General features: G+C 45.5%; 2 protein-coding genes across 2 annotated transcripts in view; both read right to left on the bottom strand.

Annotated features, from left to right (window-relative positions):
- The window catches only part of LMO2 (LIM domain only 2), a 30947-nt gene extending 27100 nt beyond the window's left edge, over positions 1 to 3847 (bottom strand). The window contains exon 1 of the mRNA XM_065945523.1: positions 3812 to 3847. Coding sequence (XP_065801595.1) covers positions 3812 to 3839 — 28 coding nt within the window. The 5' untranslated portion in view covers positions 3840 to 3847. The remainder of the gene's footprint in view (positions 1 to 3811) is intronic.
- CD59 (CD59 molecule (CD59 blood group)) overlaps positions 1 to 20827 on the bottom strand; it is a 202376-nt gene that overhangs the window by 149499 nt on the left and 32050 nt on the right. The gene's annotated exons all lie outside the window — the stretch shown is intronic.

Here is a 20827-nt window from a genome sequence, read left to right as displayed (position 1 = left end):
ATCCCTGTGTTCTGGCAGGGGCACCTTGGCAGATGATGTGGGTAATTGAGTAGTCATTCTCTGAGATGTGGTGGTTGTCTAGGATCAGGTCATCACCTGTAATGCTGTGATAGGCTCCCTGGGCAAGTTCAGCTCTTGACCCAGGTCATGGAAGCATAGGCTGATGTCAGAAAGGCTGTCACAAGGATGCACGTGGTGGAAAGTGTGTTCAAGGGCACAAGTTGCTATGTGCTGGAAATCATAACTACAATAGAGGAATTTTCAGAAGTAGGCACTAAAATGCAGAATCACATTCCTTTTTTATTTTCCTGCCAGCTGCTTAGGATAATGTAATCTGCTTGGCTAGTGGTGCCAGGGAAGAAGAGTGATACACTCCAAACAGATAGGAATGACAGTGGGGGTGCCACACTGCCCAGGTGTCCTGGCATTGAGTAGGAAAACTGTGTCCCAGACTGAGGCTACATCAGCCATATCAGGTGGAGCCAGCTAGTGAAAACCTAAAGGTTCGGCAGTAACATTTTCAGATGTGGAGGCTCCACAGTGGTGTTCAGGGATGTCAGTCATAGTGCCAGGGGGCATCTGTATCCCACAGCCGTGAATGGCTGTCCTTGCTCCAACATCGTATGATGAGGAATAGAAAGCCTTAGACACGCTCTTTTAGAACATCAGCTTTGAGGATCAGGATCTCTTTTGCTTTTCTCCAAGATCCACATGGTGGTAGGTGTTGGTCCAAGGGCTTTCCCTATGAGTAGGGTCTGAAACTGGCCAGGCTTTAAATTCATCATAAATTCCATCATGGGGGACATTTTAGAGGCTGGTGGTGCCTGTTCATCAGGCTGGTGGGAACGTAGTATTGGGGATTTTACTGTTCTGTGTATGGCCATAGGGTCCCAGTTTAAGATGTGCCCTTGGTCTGGACATTAATCCTTTGTGGACTGAGTGCTGATTGAAAAAGGATAGAAGAATGGAGGACCAGGGGAGCTTGCAGCCATTGGATACAGGAATTTATGACTGGAGCCTGGATCTCCCATTAGAATCAGTAAAGGCAAAATGAGGTCATTTTCTTATGGGTGAGGGGCCCATAGGAGCAGGGATCAAGGGAGATAAAAGTAGTAAAAGAAAACTGATTTGGGAAACCACATGCCGTTTTGTAGCTTTAAGAAAAAAAAAAAGAAGCCAACTCTCTAGACATCTTCAGAGTTTAGTTTTATAACAGAAACTGTTTGAATAATCAGACCTTTACATTCCTGAAGATAAAACAAACATGTAATCTTTTATCTTATCTTGCTCAATAAAATTGTTGAGAAGATCAAAAGCGGTAAAGACAATGTAAAATTTAACATTTTCATACTGACGTTGTATACTGTTTTGCTTAACATTTTGGGGAGTAACTGCCTCTGACTTCAACTCAAGAAAACACTTTTTGTTGCTAATGTAATCGGTGTTTGTAATGGCATCAGCAAATTAAGGGATGCTTATTATTAAAAAAAAAAAAAAGATGCATTATCGCCAAGTCCATGGTAGCACATGGGAGGGGCGGGCCAGGAATAGACAGGGGTCCTGCCCACCACGACTGGAACGTGCGAGCAGCCCAGGGAATCTGGGGTAAGGGCTCATCTCAATCTGTTCGTCATCGGAAGTGTGGTTAGGCTTTTTTCCTCAGTCATTCTGCTGAGACTGACAAAGTGCACCCAGCTCTCTCCCCTAGGATTAAATATTTCTGGGAGAGCAGTAGAATATGGCTGGGAAAGGTGAATGTAGCTTCATATTGGAGGTGGTTCTGAATGTCAGTCTCTAAGACTATGAATTTAATGAGCCATTAGTCCTTTGCAGAATTTTGAGCAGGAGAAGGGATGTGACTGGATTGCACTGGGGCTGGACTGGGGTGAGAAAGGCAGAGGGTGTCTTTGCTGTTTTCCTCTCCCTGGAATCTTATTCTCCAGATGCAGGTTCTCCTCATTAGAAAGGCCTCGCTTCGTCCCCAGAATAAGACACTGATGACCCTGACTTCCCACTTCCTTTCCCCAGAGCAGATGCACCATCCAACCCCCTATCTGTTTACCGGCTTATTTGTTTAGTGTCGGTCTCTCCCTCTCTAGTTTGCAGGTACCATTCAGGCAAAAGCAATGTTTGTTTTGTTCACATATATGTATCTCTGGGGCCTAGAACAGGTCCCGCCATGTCTTAGGTGCCCTAAGGTGAATAGGTAAATAGAGTGTATTATTGCCTCATTTGATGAAAGGGGAAATTGATGCCCAGGAGAGGTAAGCAACTTGTCCAGATAAGACAGCTAGTGGTTGCCAGAGTCAAGATTTGAGTCCAGAAAAGCCTGAATACAAAGACTGCTCTTCCCATAGGGTACAATACTCCAGAGGAGGCTTAGACCATTGTAACTGAGAAAAAGGGTCTATAATAAACTGAAATGGGAACCTCGACAGAAGAAGAAGATTAGGTGGTGACAGAGGAGAGATTACAAATCCACTTGATTCCATGCTCCTTGGAGTCCGGGAGGACAGGAAAGTCCTTGGATACCCATCTGAGCATTCCGTGCCAGGCACAGTGCTGGACGCTAGGATTTAAAGGTGAACAAGACGCAGTCCCCACCTTGAGGAGCTCACCGTGCAGGGGTGGTGTGTTGAGGGCACACGGAATTCAGGGAGCGGTAGGCATCCCCGAGCCCCCACACAGCATCAAATGGGCGTGCTGCCGGGCTCCATTAGCCAGGCACTGGCTGAGCAGCAGCATCTCATGGTCCTGTTCATCTGTTCAGTAGAGTCACTGAACACGTGGGTTGTACCAGATGAGGTGGTGATATTACAGATACAGAGGTGGGTTAGGCAAGGGTCCATTCTCAGGTGCATACAGAAGCAAAAGGTGGCAAAGCTTTCACTCTGATTCATTCACCAGCTAGAAAACAAGTGCCTCCCATGCGCCAAACACCGCTAGACTCTGAGGATAAAACAATGAACCAAGTAGTTAACATCCCTATACTCAAGGAACTTACAAGTGGTACGTAATTGTATGTGGTATTACTGTTACTATTATTAATAACAGCAACGACTGGCAAGGGCTAAGTGCCAACTGCTGTCAAAACACTTATGTGATTTATCTCACGTATTCCTCACAATGACCCTATGGCTACCCCAATATTACAGAGGAAGAAACTGAAGCTGCCATCTCCCTAAAGTCTATGATTTTCTGGGAGCACAAAGGAGAGTGTAACTAACTGTGATGAAGTCAGAAAAGGTTTTACAGGGTTTTTCAGAGGGCATCTAGGGACGTATGAGTATCCTCGAAGCAGAAACACTGGGGCAAGAATCTGGAATGGTGAAAGCGTAACACCTGCTTCAAAGGGGAGTTGAGAGAAACCAGCACAAAAAGATATGTAAAACCTGAGCCCCATGCCTGGCAAGAAGTAGACGTTCTCAAATGTTTGCTCCCCTTCAGGTCCCCTGTGGTGGCAGGAACACGTGACCACTCTCTCCATGCCCTTGGATTTTTAGAAGACATACAAGTCATCATGCCCGTGGAGGTCACTCCAGGACGAGCTCTGCCCTCAATTCAGAGTTGGAATGTTTGTGATTGCCAGTCAGGGCAACTCTTTCATTGTATGAGGTTGTTGTGCAAACACACACACACACACAGGGTTGCTGGGGAGTTTGTGGTAAACACCAGCCTCTCTTTTGGATCAAAATAACTGAGTGGTCTTTGTGGCTGGTCTAGAGGAACACATTACATGAATAAATTAGCAGCTCCCCCACGACGTGCGCGACCACGGGGCGCACACACACACACAGAATGCCTGACTCACCGTGGGGCCTCTCCAAGTCACATCCCATGAATAGAGGCTCTTCCTTCCTCCCAGAGAGAAGCCAGGGTGCCAAGTACACCGGAGAAGCTTAGAGGCTCGTCCCTGCTATGGAACAGTTTTATTTTATAAGACAAATCTAACGATCACTTCTTCTGGCTCCTGGAAGAAGAAAGAAACCGTTCCCTCTCGAAACTGTGCCCATCGGAGAGTTAATCAAGCCTACTTACCCGCCGATGATGTAATCCTGGTGACTTCCCCAATCAGTTCTGGGCTGCCTGCCCCCCAGACGCCTTCCCAGCTAATTGCCCTGCTTCGCACCTGTTCCTTCTCGGGAGGCTCTGGCACCCAAGCGCCTGGGGCCTGTGCTACCTCCTGTCTCTGCCAGGATACCCGCAGGCCCTGGTGGACAGCCAGGCCCCCTCCATGGCCTGAGGCTGAGGGGGTACTTCCTTGTCACTTCTGCTTGGGGCCAGTGGTTCTTCTGCAACGGGGGTGCAAGCCTATGGCCCAGAGGCTGGACCTGTGGGCCGCCTGGGTGTCTGTCTGACCGGATGGAGCGTGGTTCCCTCCATGAGCTCTCACACCACGTGTGCTCTGCATGACACCCCTGTGTCTTCAGGGCAGGGCCACTACAGACAGCAAGCGCCTGATGGCTCATATCCTAATTCAGACCCTCCTTCTCTGCCTCAGAAACTGGAGACGACTCATGATTACAGCTTTGAACCAGCTCCAACAGACCCTCTGATTCCAAGAAGCCATCCTTGACCCCGCGCCCGCCTAGCACCCTCCCCCTCCTAGGGCGCCTCCTGTTGCTCTTCTCCCCTGCACCGCCGGCTGGTATTTACTTTTCCCTCGGAGTCAGACACAGCTGAACATCTAAGCACACTCGCTCAGTGGAGCACCGTATTATTCCAGTACAGGGATGCTGCAGGATATACTAGAAAGTTCAGAGGCTCAACACAGGCTTGGATCTGAAGTCTGGCTCAGCCACTTACTAGCTGGACCAATTCAGATAAGGTACACGGTCTCTCAGAACCTCAGCACCCTCATTTCTGAAACAGGGACAACGGTCCCCACCTTGCAAGGCTGTCGGGTGGATTAAACGAGATAAGGCAAGGAGAAAGAGCTTGTGTGAGGGCCAGCACTGCAAGACCCATGCAGGACTGTCTCAGCCAGCAGTAATTTCAGTGTATGGATTTGATCAGCTCTTCATTAGATGTGAAATTCTAACTTGGCTCTTCCTTTGAACCCCTCGGGGCCTGGCACATGTGGGTGTGTGTGTGTGTGTGCATGTGTGTGTGTGTGTGTGTGTGTGTGTGTGTGTGTATGCACTCAGTTGCTCAGTCTTGTCCGACTCTTTGCAACCCCATGGACTGTAGTCCACCAGGCTCCTCTGTTCATGAGATTCTCCAGGCAAGAATACTGGAGTGGGTTGCCATTGCCTTTTCCAGGGGATCTTCCTGACCCAGGGATCAAACCCAGGTCTCTCTCATTGCAGGCAGATTCTTTACTGTCTGAGCCATCAAGGATACGCAAACAGAAGTCACTCATAAATAGCTGGGTTTGTATTGGCTGCATATTTATAAAAGAGACTCCTGACTCCTACCTCTCCTTTGTCTTTTTTTTTTTTTAGCTGTGCTGGATCTTAGTTGGGACACCAGGGGTCTATTTGTGGCATGCAAGATCTAGTTTCCTGACCAGGGATTGAATCCGGGCTCCCTGCATTGGGCACATGGAGTTTAAGTCACTGGGCCACCAAGGAAGTCCCCTTGCCTGCCTTTGTCTTCACCACAAGGCTCCTATCAGCAGCTCTCCAAATCCGGTCTCTTTGGTCCTGGGCTTTGGGGCCACATCAGGCTCTCCTTTCTTTGTGCCCCTAGTGAGCTCACCGACTTCTGAGGTCTGGTTTCCATGCTGTTGCTTCCCTGAAATGGCTACTTCCCCACGAGAGCCACAAGAGTCATCTGACTCCCCAACCTTTGTCATCTGTCTGCTGGGCCAGGCCCTACCCCAGATTGACAGCTCACTAGACCTCAACCTCCAAGTCTCTTCTGAGCATAAGCAGCCCAGTCTGGCCCAAAGATAACCTTTTATAGGTGACGGTACCTCCTACCATCCAATTAGGAGCTTGTCAATACCTGGGCCATCACTCTTCCTGCAGCGGCTGACAACACAGATGCTCACGAAGGCTGCTCTGGGAGAGTGGAGTAAAATTATTGTGGTGGAGGTGATGCTGAGCACATGAGTTGGAATCTAGGTGAATCTGAATCTAGTCCAGCCTCCTTGTTCTGTGAACAGATGCCTCATCCTCTTTGGATCTGCAGCAATAAGCACAGCCCTTGGCATAGAGTAGGCACTCAATAAATAAACACAGGGGAATTGAAAAGACCAAGGACACATTTTTTTAAACTAGCAGGCTCCCTTTCTCAATGCCTGTTGATGTCCAATTCATTTCTCTTGCAAATAAAAAATTTCTTTTGCAAATAAAGTTAGCTCACGACTAATCTCTCATAATCTTTCCTTTCCTTTATTTCTGTGGTTGAAAATAAACTTAGACCTGAAAAGAAAGAGATCTGATCCCTTCTTCTCTCCTCTTTCATCTTCTCTTAATCTTAGGATCATGGCCAGGCTCTCAGAAACTCAGGGCCATTTTCAGAAACTAGCACTGATGAAGGAAATATGACACAATCAAACATTTTTCTTATCTGGCAGTGTGGTCTGGTGGTTTGCACAGAGGCTCAGCAAGTCGGAAGTCTGGCTTTCTATTTCTGGGGCTTAAGGGAAACCATGTAACAGCAGTCTTTGCAGCACTCACTCTTGCTTTCTCTTTCTCTTGTTCCCTGTAATGAGTCCGAAAGGGAATGGCTTTAGCCACAGCAGTTGGTATTTCAACCAAGAAAGGAAGCATACCACCCTGCTGGCCCCTGCTTCAGCCTTGGTTGAGGCTGTGAGGGTTAGTGGTGAACAGATGAAAGATAATCCAGAGAAATGGAAAGTGAGGGTGATGTACCCCAGAGTGGTTTGGGGCTGAGAGTCTGAAGACACCGTGATGACTGGCTTAACCACATCAAACTAAACCTTTACTCTTGCTACAACCCAAAAGCCTGAAATTGCCAGGGCTCTCGGGGTGGGTGGGGTGGGGATCTTATTCAGCTAAGGAGCACCCTGTGTGCCTGGAAAAGGAGATGGGAAATCACTGGATTTGCCTTCCAGGGAGTAATTTCAGAAGTGAGGAAATGGGGAACTGCTTTGAACTGAAGTAGAAAAATGGGAAGAGAGAGGGAGAAAGATCCAAAAAAGAGGGGATATATGTATATATACACATGTATAGTTGATTCATTTTGCTGTCCAGTAGAAACTAACAACATTGAGAACAATCATATGCCAATAAAAATGAAAAAAAGAAGAAGAAGAAAAGAACCAAACTGACAATGAATCTAATGAAACAAGAAAGGGACAAAAAGAGGCAGGAATTAAAATGAGATCCTCGGAGAGCAGAAGACTCCGAGGACACATTTTATTGCTGGTCTAGGAGAAATTGCACAGTGGCTTGTGAAGGGCCTCCTAAAAGGGTATTTGTATCAAACCAGCCTAACAGAGATAGAGGCATAAATTTCCTAGGAATTCTACTATACCCAAAACTTCGAAGTACTTCAAGTTTTGAACACCCTGAACCTTGGTAGAAAACTTTCAGCCTTTGATTGATCAAATTCTCCCACTGTAACTATGCAAGTTCTGGGACTGTATCTAGAAAGAATAGGGCCAGTTGGGGAAAAATAGTCATTTAACATGCCATTTCCTTCCTCATTTCTACTCCGCTGATCTTTAGGTCTCAATTCCTGCTACTGTAGTTGTTGTTTTAACAACCAGGAAGCTGTGAGACCTTTTGGGTTATCTTTAGAGTAACACCCTGCAGAAAGTTCTAGGCTGAGCCTTGGGCTGGGCGATCAGATGGATTTGCCATGGGCTTATTGCTTTGAGGTTCTCTCTACCGGGATGGTTCAAACATTATGTTTTCCCAGTTAGTTATATGTGCATTTTGCAAAGTCTCAGACTATGGTGGAAATATGTTGTTTTATGAGCTCCCGGTGGTAACACACAGAGAAAGAGGCTGTTTTGTGTGCTTTGGGGGTGCTTTAAGGAAAAAAAAAATCTCTCTGCAGAGGCAACACTAAGCAAAGGATACTGTAGGTTAGAAAAACCTTAATTTGAATTCTGACTCAGCCCTTTACACACAAGCCACTCACTCACTGAATCTCCACTGTTCGTCTATAAATGGGGATTATAAAGCCCTCTTCAGGCTGTTGTGAGGATTTAGTAAGACATAGAATTGGTATAATTTCTGGCACACAGTAAGTGGTCATTTATTGCCCCTGTACACAACCTATGACTTAATTTTTAAACATTAAAAAAAGGGTTTTCACTGTGGAGATTTCTCTCTAGTGTATTGATGTTTATGGAGAAAAAACTTTTAGTTGGCAAAGGCTTTCAAATTGGTATGGGCTTCCCTGGTGGCTCAGATGGTAAGGAATCTCCCTGCAATGTGGGAGACTTGGGTTTGATCCTGGGTCGGGAATATCCCCTGGAGAAGAAGCTGGAAACCCACTCAAGTACTCTTGCTGGGATAATGCTACGGACAGAGGAGCCTGGTGGACCACAGTCCGTGGGTTCACAAAGAGCTGGACTTGTATAACCTCGTTTTTGTACGGTGATCAAATCAGCAATAACTCCCACGTGAAGTGGAGCTGAGCAAAGTCCCTGCACTGCTGTAGAAGACAGCAGCAAAGAAAGAGCAAAGTGCTTGTGTCATTTTGATGCCAATGTGTTACCACCTTTATGTATCAGATAACATAGCTTAAGCTGGGTCCAGACATGTTGGAACCAGACTGGAGGACCCGTGAGGCAGGAGGTACCATCCCTGCCCCAGGATCTGATTACCTGCAGGACTAAGCTGCTTCTCAGAAGATGACTTGTCTCAGGGAGAGGCAAAGTTAAGAGATATTTGTCCAATTCAAGGACAAGGGGTGACAGTGGAGAGAGGGCAGAATTGTTTCTTATGACCGCTAAGGCATCCACAACAGAGCCCTGGAACAAGAGAGCTATAGTAAGAGTGCGTGAAAATTGAATCAAAGGTTTCTCACTCAAATGTCTGGGGAATAGAAAGACGTAAGACATCGGGGCCAGCTCCTTGGCTTGTGAGCAAAGATGGTACTGGTGGCTTCAAAAGATGATTGCCTTGGTTTGGGCAACAGCATGGTGTTTTTGATTTGTTTTTAGTTTTTTTTTTTTTTTTTTTCCTGCTGATTTCCTACCTAGTGATGTGAAGATTTATTGAGTTTTCATTTGGGGGCAATTAAAATATTAATATTTCATGAGACTGCAAAATACATCCTGAAAAACATAACACCAGTGGTCTGATTCTCTACTTCTCCAAATCAGAGCAATGTCACATCTGTTTAAAGAAGAACAGATTATAATTGACAGAGATGTCAGGATTTTGTCAAGATTCATCAATATTAATTCGAAAACATTATGTACTGAAAACGACAACATGTATAAGGAAGCTACACCCAATTTTGACCCACAGATGCATTCACTTGTTCAACACATTTATTGAATGAATGCCTGTTATGTGCCAAGTTGGACATCAGTGCATTTGGTGCAGACATCAGTGCTGTCAATACACAGAGTCCACAAGAAATATTCCTAGGAAATTTTTTTTGCCAAAATTATTTTAGGGGGAAATGTGATGGATCTGGAGCCCCCCGCAGAGCTGAAGCCGGGGGAGCCTATAAAATCCTACCTGGTTACAACACCCTGTGACCCTGTTTTATCTGCAGGCTTAGATGCATGGTGGTTTAGACACATAACGCTCATCTGTAAAAAAAAAAAAAAAAAAAAAAGTTGGCTCAACCAGGTGATTTCTAAGATCTCTATTTTGTTTGAAGGTCTACAAACCGAAACTCAAAAGTAAGCAGTAATAAATCACTAACCTAGCATTTTCAAAGCAGCATATATTACTTTGGGATCAGTTTGATATGGCCTTGGCTAATCAGCTTCTGAAACAGTCCACACCTTCTCCCTCTCGCTTTTACCTCTCTTTTGGCAGGATCAGGCACTACTTCGCTATATGCCCTACAGGCCCCCAGATGATAGCCAATAGGGATTTCAGAATGAATTCACCTGATTTTTCAATATTGGCAAATGATTCAAAAACATTTTTAAAACCTTGCATGGGCCAACACTGTGTACAATCAAACAACAATGACAACAGAAACAGCAAGCTAATTTCAACCCATTGGCTCTGGTTTGCAATCTGATTTTTATAATTAGGACTGGACTGAGTTAGGAGAACTGGAGTCCAGTCATACCTTCCTCTGATCTCTGCATGGCCTTGACCAAGTCATCAAACTTCGCTTGGACCCAAATTTCTTCATCTTATGATGAGATTTTAGAATTCAATATTCCTTCCAACTCGGAAAGCTTGTGCCTGTGTTCTAGAGCAGGGCATCATGAATGGACATGTTGGCTGATGATTATGTTCTTGTTTTGTGTTCAAGATTAGAAAGTGTAATCCATGTCCTTTTGGTTGGGAGGCGAGGAGGTTCTGGAGGAACTTAATGGCTTACCTTTGCTCCTCTTCCCTTTTGTATTTTGAAACTATTGAGAACTAGACCAGGAGGCCAAGTGGGAGTTAAATTGTGATATATGTTTTATGGCAGGTAAAGCTGAATAATGACCTTGCTTTTAACCTGTGGCCAGAGTCAGAGCCTCCCATTACCTCTTCCCAAGTTCAGGCCAAGTGACCTGCTTGCAGACAGTTAGGGCTGCAGAATGGAACCTGACACTGACATTCTTAATAAGAACCTGGCCTCATCACCTCGTGGGGGCATTCCTGAGTAACAGCCAACACCCAGCGTGCCCCACCTGAGTCATGCCCCAGGTATGCTCACCTGGACCAGGAGCTCCAGGAAGTAGAAGCAGGGAGGAAACCTGACTCTGCCTGCAGGGAGGCCACCAAGGACAGGAACAGGGCTGCTGCTAGTCCACATGGCACCTTTGGAAGAATTTTTTTAAAGCTGCCCCTTCCTCCAAGCAGACACAACCACATCTTGGGTCACAGCTTGGCAAGCAGGAAACAAGCTGTGTTTCAGGCCAACTCAACCACTGGGCTGCATGATCATAGCAATGGCTGGCTTAGGAGCTTGCATTGTAGGGGCTGAGGACAAAACAGCAAGGTGGGGATCTTGAGGGCTCCCTCTATACACTTGAAGTTATTGTCATAAGTTTGATGGTAACACTGACTAGTGTTATAGTCACTAGTCACACGTAGCTACATAAATTGACACTGAAATTAATTGACACTAAAAATTTCATCTCTCAGTCATACTAGCTCCATGTTAAGTGCTCAATAGCCACACAAAGTCTTCCCTGGTGGCTCAGATAGTAAAGAATCCTCCTGCAATGTGGGAGACCAGGGTTCAATCCCAGGGTTGGGAAGATCCCCTGGAGGAGGAAATGGCAACCCACTCCAGTATTCTTGCCTGGAGAATTTCCATGGACAGAAGAGCCTGGTGGGGTCCATGGGGTCGCAAAGAGTTGAACACGACTGAGCGACAAAGCAGAGCCACACAAGAGAAGACTCTAGAGAGTCCCTTGGACTGCAAGGAGATCAAACCAGTCAATCCTAAAGGAAATCAACCCTGAATATTCTTTGGAAGGACTGATACTAAAGCTGAAGCTTCAACACTTTGGCCACTTGATGTGAAGAGCCAACTCATTGGAAAAGACCCTGATTCTGGGAAAGATTAAAGGCAAAAGGAGAAGGGGGTGACAGAGGATGAGATGGTTAGAGAGCATCCCCAACCCAATGGACATGAATTTAAGCAAACTCTGGGAGAGAGTGAAGGACAGAGATACTTGGTGTGCTAACAAGTCCATGGGGTCACAAAGAATCAGACATGACCGAGCGACTGAACAACAAACCACACAAGCCCAACTGGCCACCATATTGGACGGTGCAAATCCAGAACGTTTCCATCACAGGAAGTCCTCTGGGATAGTGTTCTTACTTTCATGGGATCACTCTTGGTTGTATTAACCACTTCTAAGTCTTAACCAGCTTGCCTTTCTCACCTCTCTTTTGTCACTGCCCATTATGTACTATATTCTCCAGCCTTTTAGACCATTCATGTTGCTCCTAATACTCTGCGTCATACCAAATCACTATACTTTTGTTTATGTAGCTCCTTCTTCCTAAAATGCCCTTCCTCTACTAATTACTTTTTGTCCAATAAAATCCTGCTCACCCTTCAAAGCCCAGGTCTTTATGCCAATTTGCTGTATCCCCTAGGTGGACACTCTTCACTCTCAAGAGCTCCCAGAGCTGCTCATTCATCTCAGCACATTTTGTGATGATTCTAATGGTGTCTGCCTGTCTTGTTTTCCCTGCTCACTGTGTGTCCTGGTGGGCAGGCCCTGTCTTATTCACCCTGTCTCCAGGGCCTGTGTGACAAAGACCCTCAAAGCTGCATCTCTGAAAGGGAACGTACCATTAAGGCCCTGGGTGGGACAACTGTGTAATAATATCTTTAGATACAAAGCTTTGAGCTTCACCGGCAGTGTTTTGCCCTCTCTGGCTCTGAGCCTCAAACCAGTGGGAGATGGACACTGTTTTCCCCAACTTCATGAGGGAACAGAGGGGCAGTCACCCAAGATGACTCAGCTAGAAATGACAGAGTGACATTTGGACAGAAATCTCGCTGCCTCCAGAGCTCGGATGCTGGGGTACCTCTTGTCTAAGAGAGAGGTCTGTGAACACAGCCTGGCAGGCCTACACTGACTTACTTTAGGTGGGGCTAGGACAGTTCATTGAAAGGACTGATGCTGAAGCTGAAACTCCAGTACTTTGGCCACCTCGTGCGAAGAGCTGACTCATTGGAAAAGACCCTGATGCTGGGAGGGATTGGGGGCAGGAGGAGAAGGGGATGACAGAGGATGAGATGGCTGGATGGCATCACCGACTCGATGGGCATGAGTTTGAGTAAACTCCAGGAGTTGGTGATGGAGAGGGAGGCCTGACGTACTGTGATTCATGGGGTCGCAAAGAGTCAGACACGACTGAGCGACTGAACTGAACTGAACTGAGGACAGTTATGTATGGATGTGAGAGTTGAGCCATAAAGAAGGCTGAGCACCAAAGAATTGATGCTTTTAAACTATGATGCTGGAGAAGACTCTCGAGAGTCTCTTGAACTTCAAGGAGATCCAACCTGTCAACCCTAGAGGAAATCAATCCTGAATATTCATTGGAAGGACTGATGCTGAAGCTGAAGCTTCAATACTTTGGCCACCTGATGTGAGGAGCTGACTCATTAGAAACATTAGAAACATCTCCTGATGTTGAAGAAGATTGAAGGCAATGGAGAAGGGGTTGGCAGAGGATGAGATGGTTAGAAGGCACCACCAACTCAATGGACATGAGTTTGAGCTAACCCTGGGAGATAGTGGAAGACAGAGGAGCTTGGTGTGCTATGGTCCGTGGAGTTGCAGAGTCAGATACAACTTAGCAATTGAACAACAACAGGACAAGGCGTTCTAGTTAAGCAGAGAGTTCAGGGCAGCTATACACAGACATCTGCCCCTACCCACCCACACCTGCCCCTACCAGGGAGAAGACTGATCCCTGGGAGATTCCACAGGCATAATTCCTCTGGACAGGGCTGGGCCTAGTCCAGGGACTCCCATTTGTCCTTTTATTTTCCTCTCTGACTGACTTGTGTTGCTTTTTTCCTGTTGACTTGGGATGCGGTAGAAAAGCCAGTGTGACGCTGAGCTGGAAGGGGACCTGTGTCCCTTGCTTTCCCTTCTGCCTCAGCTTCAGGTCAGATGCTCTTATCTCCACTCTGTCCTCAGAGTCACCATTTCCACAGCAGGTTTAGAGGAGTTGAGCAGTTTTATGATGACATAAAAAAATATTTCCTTCCTGTGAGAGGCTTCAGTGTCATAACTAACTCTGGGCATCTTATTACTAGAACTCTTCCTGCCGAGGGAGAGATATTTTATACTCAAAATTTGTTCAAAAGAGTGGACAAATGTGAGGTAAGGAAGCCCAGGTTGTTCAGTACAACCTGCCCCCCCACCTTGACCCCTGAACAGGTTTCTGGGAAGAATACTGTGGGGCAAGGCAGTAAATGACAAAGCTCAAGCCTCTGACCTCCCATCACAATCGCCTCGGTGTTGCCTTTCTCTGCTCTTGCCCTCCTGCAAATTCTCATTTTCTTGTTTCCCATTTCTTTCTTCTGCACACATCTTAAATATCTCATAGAGTCCCCCTGGCATTGTGTGGCCTCGTGGTGGGGCACTCAACCCAGAAAATACTTTGATGTGGTCTCTGAGTTCTGGCTGACCACTTCGGCCCCCTCCCAACCCTCCATGAATCATGTCTTGAGGTCCTCATTCAGCACAGAGGGGTTGAACTGTGAGCCAGGATACACCCTGGAGGGGAGAAACACCCACACATTCAGAGCCAGGTCAGCTGGCTCCTGGCAGATCACCTTTCTCTCTGGCCCTGTCCCCCGCCCCAGCCTCAAGCCTCCTGCACTTGTTATTCAGAACTTGGCAACCTGATTTTCTGAGCACTGGGGTTCCTGGTATGTCTTTGTCCCTGTGTGTGACATTGGCTGAGCCTAATCTCTAATTGAGGACCAGCCTGACAACCTGTTGTCTTTTCTGCTTTGATTTGTCATTTCCAACCTGGGACTGTCCCCAGCTCATGTAAGCCCTTTATAAAGCCTGAACCTCTTCTAAAACTAAGCTCTTTGATGTAGCCCCTAGTGTGAGACTGGTTGTATTTGAACCTTAGTCCTTGTCACTCACTAGTTGTGTAGCTGTGGATACATTATTTTGCCTTCCCAAGCTTCCAACCTCTTACCAATAAAAGGTAGAGATTATAACACTATCTCATGAAAGTGTTGTAAGGATTCATGGCAAATGAGCTATGTAAAGGGCTTCTAACATGCCTAGAACATATTAATATTATAGAAAAGACTCAATAAAATACCATTATTCTTATCTTTATAAGTGTTTTCATTAGTTTCCAAATAAGGAACATTTTCCCCTTTTTCCTGAAACCTAACAGGCTCAAGATGGTTTTCAAAGAAGCATCCTGAATTCCCCCAAGATTGATGAAGAAGGCCCTGCCCACATGGGATGGCTCCTACCACAGACCTCTGGGGAACCCGCAGTACTTCCTCCACTTCCAACCAACTCAGGACTTAGGATATTTTCTGTTTATGAACTGTCTCCAGGCCTGTATGCTGATGAACTATAACACATATGCATTAAAAGTGATTTTATTTTCAGATCTACAAACAGCACCAGTCTTCCCACTTTATAAGGCCAGAGAAGGGTCACAAGGTCAGAGCTCTAGCCCAACTGTAGAGAATGTACCTCTGGCCCAGGGAGGTCCAGAAGACACTTGACTGTCCCTCTCAGAGCTGCTAGATGCCCAGGTCTCCCATCCTAGGAACATATCAGGCTGACAAAATCTAGAGGTGGCTGAAGTACAGAGCAGGGCTGGTTGTGGAAACAGGTGGGACTGAGGTTGGGAGAAGAAGGAAGGCAGGAACCAGAAATACCACAAGACGGAACAGATGGAAGCTCATCTCTTGAGAACTTGACAATTACATCCAAAAGAGTATGAGCAAAACCCAAGTGCAATGTAGACAGATGATGACGACCAAGTAACCCAACCTGATGGAGCAGGCAGAATGGTGTACGTGGACTGGATGGCCCCAGAGATCAGAAAGAAGAGCAGTGAGAGAAGCCAGAAGCAAGATGCACAGGCAGGAATTCTGCTATAGAGCCCTTGGTCTCCTACAGATTAGGGAAACCTAGAAACTAACGCTGAGCAAAGGATCAAGCAAGTGGGACAGGATTTGAGCCCCGGCTGCTGGGGCTCAGAACTAGGGCTCTGGTCTCTCTTGCTAGGTTCTAGAAGAGCCAGGGAGGTGGGTTAGCACCACAGGGAGGAAGGAGGCAGAAAGGCACAGCACAGTGCTTATGACCTTAATCTCTATGTACCCAGTAAGGTTTGCCTCTTTGGCACTCACCCTCCCTTTCTTGGTCATAGCCCTAGCCATTCCCCTGGGGAAGCCATCTCTTCCCTGCTTTCAGTCCCTGCCGTCTTTGTAGAGTTGTCACATCCAGCCACCAGAGTAGACCACATGACCAAACCTGGCCAATCAAAGCACTGTGCCTCTCTGGCCACTGAGACTGGTTCAGAGAAGAGCAGTTACCTTAGGTAGCTGATGTTGCTGCAACCATTTGTGACCAGGCAAAATGGAGACTGAAGGAACAAAAAGAGTAGAACAAGGAGGAGACAGTTTCTAATGATGCCGTTGAAGCCCTTGAAAGCTGTTCCTAGAGCTAATCCCTGGTCCTGGGTTTTCAGTTGCATATATTAACAAATTCCCCATTAGCAGAAATCAACTTGGTTTGCATTTTCAATCACTTTCAACCAAAGCATCCTAACTGAAGACTGAAGCAACTGAAGAGAGCCTATTTTCTGGCACAAGTTTGCTCATTGATAGATAGATGGTTCCTGGTGTGGTATGAGGCCAGCTCCCACTGGCCCAGGGCTTGGGTAAGACTCAGGCTACAGATGCCTGACATCACTGTGGATACCCTGGCAGGGCTGGGTTGGTGGAGAAATGATCAGAGATACAGAAAGCCAGATTCTTTCTGATGCCTTATGCTCTGCTTTCATATCTGCATCCATCTACCCTTGAAAGAGTTTATGCTTATATTATACCTCCAAAAATATCTTTATATTTATATAACTATATCTATCTATATATCTACTCTCTTGCCATGGAAACACCAAGGCAGAGAAAAGTGTAGATGATTCTCCTAGAAGGCAAGTCCCTGGAACAATCAGACTAAGAATCCCATTAAAAATGGAAATTTTTAATGACAGCAAAAGCACCCATTGGTGATATCTGTTACAGTTCCTGATTTCTTCCTTCTTATAGGCCTAAAATGTGAAGACTTGGTTGCCATATGAATTAGTTTAATTAGTATAACTGCTGAACCAACAGACCTCAAAAGCCTAATGACACAACATAATTGAGATTGACTTCATGTTCTCATAATGGCACTGGCTTGGTGAACAGCTCACAGGGCAGACTTCTTCTGTGCCGTCATTCACGGATCCAGATTGATGGAGGTTCTGCCATCTTCAACATGTGAGGTCCCCTGGATTCTAGCCAGCTGGAAAAGGAAAGAGCATTGTGGGAGAGGATTTCATGGACCAAACTTGAAAGTGATAAGCAATTTCTTATTCCTTGACTAGAATATAGTCCTGTGGCTGTCATTAAATGCAAGGGAAACTGGGGGATGTAGTCCCTCTGTGTGTCCAGGAAGGAGCAGAAAATATGTGTCACCAGTCCCTGCAACCGCATTTGATGTTTCTTTTCTGAATTCTGAATGGTGCTTTGATCTTGCAATTTCTTTATTAGTTTCTTCTTGGGAAACTTCTCCATGCCCAGTGGGTTTGGGACTATAAGAACTGCCCTAGAGAAGCAAATTATCTCTCCTGTGTACATTCAGCTGGATACTCAATTCATATTTGTTGAATGGATAAGTGAATTCAATAAACCTGTTTGAAGGTAATATATTGTTTAACAGATCCAGCAGTTTCAGTTATTAACAACTGGGGAAAATAAGACAAAATTTACTATTTAACCCTAGAAATCTAATTTTCTTAGAATTTCTGCTTAAATGGACGTCTTTTCCCGTCTTCATTTTACAAATAACATCAACATCATAGAAAGGAAAAATCAGAGAAGTAGAAACAAATACACATGCTCTTTCCCATTTAATTCAACTGTTATCAAGTACTGTCCCTAGTGTCGCAGAGTCAGACACTGTAGTTACTTAACACGCACACATAGCTGGTTACTACTGAAACTTTTTTCTCTTTCTTTGGGCTTCCCAGATGGTGCTAGTGGTAAAGAGCCTGCCTCCTAATGCTGGATCGACCCAGGGTTTGATCCCTGGGTCCGGAAGATCCCCCAGAGGAGGGCACGGCAACCCACTCCAGTATTCTTGCCTGGAGAATCCCCATGGACAGAGCGGCCTGGTAGGCTACCGTCCATAGGGTTGCAAAGAGTCAGATATGAATAAAGTGACTTAGCACGCAAGGGCAATCCTTTGAACGTTTGAGGAAACTGCTCTCTCTCTCTCTCTCCTTCTGTGCCTCCAATATACAAAAGTCGCAGGTTCTCAGCTGGTTTCAGTGTCTCTCCTTTATGGCTGCTGGAGCTTGAATATCGAAGCTCCTCACCAGGGCTTTTCGATAGTGTAGCTTCCTCCTGCAATGTTGAGCCTTACCGCTCATTTAAAAACCATTTAACTACATGTTTCCAAAGTGCTTCCACTGCCAGGGTTTTATTTGATCCTCCAAACAACTCTGTGAAGGTGTGATGAGGTCACTGTCATCCCCAGCTCCCAAAAGGGTGACCAGGCTCACACATTAAGGTGTTCAGAGAGCTAGAAAGCAGCACCCAGTTCATCTGCCTTTCCACTAAACCAGGGGTCACCAGCCTCTGGGATCTAGTGCTTGATAACCTGAGGTGTAGCTGATGTAGTAATAATAGAAATAAAGTGCACAATAAATGTAAGGCACTTGAATTTTTCCAAAACCATCCTCCCACCCCATCCATGGAAAAATTGTCTTTCACAGGGCTTCCCTGGTGGCTTGAATTTTCCAGGCAAGAATAGTGGAATGGGTTGCCATTCCCTTCTCCAGGGAATCTTTCCAACCTAAGGATCGAACCCAAATCTCCTGCACTGCAGTCGGACTCTTTACCATCTGAGTCACAGAGGACTCTAATGAAGATCCAACACAGCCAAAAATAAAAATAAATACATAAATAAAAATTATTTTTTAAAAAGCTGACTTGCACGAAACCAGTCCCTGGTGCCAGAAATGTTGGGGACCACTGCACTGAACCATCTCCTGAAAGAGCGTTGTTTTATTCATCTAAATAAATCCCCTCCCTTCACCGTCTACTCCTGTTTGCTATTGCAGATAAGGAACAGAAAAAAAGACAAAAGATCCAGATCAAGATAAATCTCTTATCCTCCAGTCAACACAGTCTGTATCCAAGCTCCAAAGTAGTCCCCCTAACAATAGATAATTTGTTCACTCAACTTACTGTCTACCTTATTTATCAATAAGGAATTTGCATGAATTTTCCTCATTGTAATCTAAGAGGCTTTCCACTATTATGGGCTGCATCTTACAGGGAGTAGACCCTTTTTCCTTTAAACATTCAGAAAGGTATTTTGAAAATAACAGAGCAGGGTGTGGATTTGTTTTGTTTTTTAAAGTATACAGTGGTTTCCTCACTTCTATAAATACAATCAGAGTCACTTGTTGGCACTGTATCACTAGGGGCTTAAAGATAGAAACTGGGTTGATTTCTACATAATGATCCAAATAAAAAAGCCTGAGAAATGAGCCCTGAGCCCCTAAGCCCACTGCAGTATATATAACCGGTTTATGTTTAGCAGTGGCCACGGCAAGTTTCCCTGATTTGGGAGCATAAAAATAAAGCATTTTTCCTGTGGATTATTTCTAACCTGCAAATTTTTTCCATAGCCAGATTTGCCTTGACCCCAGGGGTAAACCTTTAGTGAGCAATGCTTCTCGCTGGCTGTTCCCATGATGCTATCAATCCCATTGTAGGACCAACAATTAATTATAACAATAAGAGAGACATTATTCATCCAGTCCTCCCTTCCTGCTCTTAAATTCATAAAAATCCCTGCCACCTGGATAGCTGTTGATGTGGATGTGTGTATGCATGCGTGTGCACTTAAAGTGACCTGATTAAAATTATGTGTAAAACACACAGTGGAAAAACCCTGGAAGGAAAAAACATCAAAATAATTCAAGTAGCTGCTTAAGAGTTGTGGGAGATATGTCTTTTACCTTACTCTCTTTTTCTAAAAATAACTGTGATACCGTTTGTTATGTGAATAAAATTATTATCATTAATTCAATATAAAATTTTTAAATACTTTATTATTCTTAAGTGTTTATTGAGCACCTACTATGTGCCAGGTTCTCATCTGGGTCCTACGAATACAGGATGAATAAGATAAACACAGTTCCTTCTTTCGTGGAGGTTCTGTCATAAATAGGGGAGACAGGACATAGACAAGTAATTATATATAACTGATTTATTAATTCATGTATCTAATGAGTATTTACTGAGTACCTACCACATGGCACAAGTGTTTCTAAGCACTGTGGTTCAGCAGTGAACAAAGCATGTAGACAGCTTTGCCTTCAGGAAGATTACATTCTAATGATCTAAATACTGATTTATGTCTAGTTACAATAAGTAGCATGAAGTAAAAGTACAGGGGACCTGCCTCACCTGATATTCCTGAGGAAATGACATCATTTTAAGTGCCTCAAATAAAAGGAGGCTTTGTTTTGCCCTCCAGGACTGAGAGGGCTTCGCTGGACAAGGCGGGAGTTTCCCTGGGTGACTAAATTCTGGCTGAGGCTGCCTGAGTTCCATCTGCTTTAGAGAGTAGTCTGGTGTGAGAGACGCTGCCGGTGACAGGCAGGCGGTGGGTAGGGATTTGAAACTGCATCCCCATTAGCAGTCACCATCCATTTTGCCCCAGTGCATGATGTCTGGGATGTCCTGATACAGAAAAAAGCAAGGCCGTCCTTCCTCTGTAGCACAGACAGTAACTAATGGACCCTCCTTTCCCAGGCGGGAAAAATAGAGCAAGAAAAGACAAACCCAGCCCGAGCCTGAGGGGCCTGTGCTTCGCTGGTCAGGAGGAGGCAACTGCTCGATTTCTGGTCTGCCCTTCAGGCTGCAGAGCGGCGGGTCGCCCGCCTAAACCGCTTCAATGCACATCACGCCTAGGTCTGCATGGAAATGGCGGAAGGCACATAAATGGAACACCCAACCTCTGTCCTCACTT

The sequence above is a fragment of the Muntiacus reevesi genome, chromosome 9 (assembly GCF_963930625.1).
Source record: "Muntiacus reevesi chromosome 9, mMunRee1.1, whole genome shotgun sequence".
Taxonomy (NCBI): domain Eukaryota; kingdom Metazoa; phylum Chordata; class Mammalia; order Artiodactyla; family Cervidae; genus Muntiacus; species Muntiacus reevesi.
This window is presented reverse-complemented; position numbering and strand designations above follow the sequence as displayed.